The sequence below is a fragment of the Passer montanus genome, unplaced genomic scaffold (assembly GCF_014805655.1).
Source record: "Passer montanus isolate IOZ18808 unplaced genomic scaffold, ASM1480565v1 scaffold1238, whole genome shotgun sequence".
Classification (NCBI taxonomy): domain Eukaryota; kingdom Metazoa; phylum Chordata; class Aves; order Passeriformes; family Passeridae; genus Passer; species Passer montanus.
In genome coordinates, this window is record NW_024359145.1 from 939 (window position 1) to 1,882 (window position 944).

The 944-nt window shown below is 60.7% G+C and overlaps 1 protein-coding gene across 1 annotated transcript in view; it reads left to right on the forward strand.

Moving 5' to 3' along the window:
• Positions 1–495: 495 nt before the first annotated feature.
• The window catches only part of LOC120497208 (hypoxia-inducible factor 3-alpha-like), a gene marked incomplete at both ends in the record, with an annotated part of 3,924 nt that continues 3,475 nt past the window's right edge, over positions 496–944 (forward strand). The window contains one exon of the mRNA XM_039698409.1: positions 496–652. Coding sequence (XP_039554343.1) covers positions 496–652 — 157 coding nt within the window. The remainder of the gene's footprint in view (positions 653–944) is intronic.

Consider the following 944-nt stretch of genomic DNA (forward strand, 5'->3'; position numbering starts at 1 on the left):
GGGGTCTCTGGGTGGATTTTGGGGAATTTGGGGGAATTTAAGGGGATTTTGGGGTCCCAGAGGCGAATTTGGGGGAATTTAAGGGGATTTTGGGGTCCCAGAGGCGAATTTGGGGGAATTCAGGGGAATTTGGGGGTCCCAGAGGCGAATTTGGGGGAATTTAAGGGGATTTTGGGGGTCCCAGAGGCGAATTCGGGGGAATTCAGGGGAATTTGGGGGAATTTAGGAGGTTTTCAGCGTCCCAGAGGCGATTTTTGGGGTCACAGGGGGGAATTTGGGGTCCCAGAGGGGATTTTGGGGGTCTCCGATGGGATTTGGGGGCTTTCATAGGAGATTTTTGGGGGTCCCAGGGGATTCTGGGGGTCCCAGAGGGGATTTGGGGATAATTTGAGGGATTTTGGGGGTCCCAGAGGGGATTTTGGGATAATTTGAGGGATTTTGGGGGTCCCAGAGGGGATTTGGGGATAATTTGGGGGATTTTGGGGGGTCTCAAAGGGAATTTCGGGGGTCGCGGGGGGCGTGGCCGGCGCTTTGTGGGCGTGGCCTCAGGGGCAGCGGGTGACACGTGCCCAAGGGGGCGTGGCCAACGGAATGAGCGGGACATTCTGTCCCTGAGTGGGCGTGGCCTATCCGGAGGCGTGACCGTGCCCAGGTGAGGGGGCGTGGCCAGGAGCAGACCACGCCCACAAATGAGGGTGTGTGCTCCAGGGGCGTGGCTAGGAAGTGGGCGTGGCCTATTAAAAGCGTGTGGCATAAGGGGGCTGCATCCAAAAGTGGGCGTGGTCCCCAAAAGGGGGCGTGTCCCACCGGCGGGGGCGTTCCAACCGGGTATTCTAATGAGGGGCGTGGTCCTGAGGGGGGCGTGGCTCTCCCTGAAGGGGCGTGTGCACAAGGGGGCGTGTCCCGTGCCGGCATTTCGGGGCGGGGGGCGTGTCCCTGGGGGG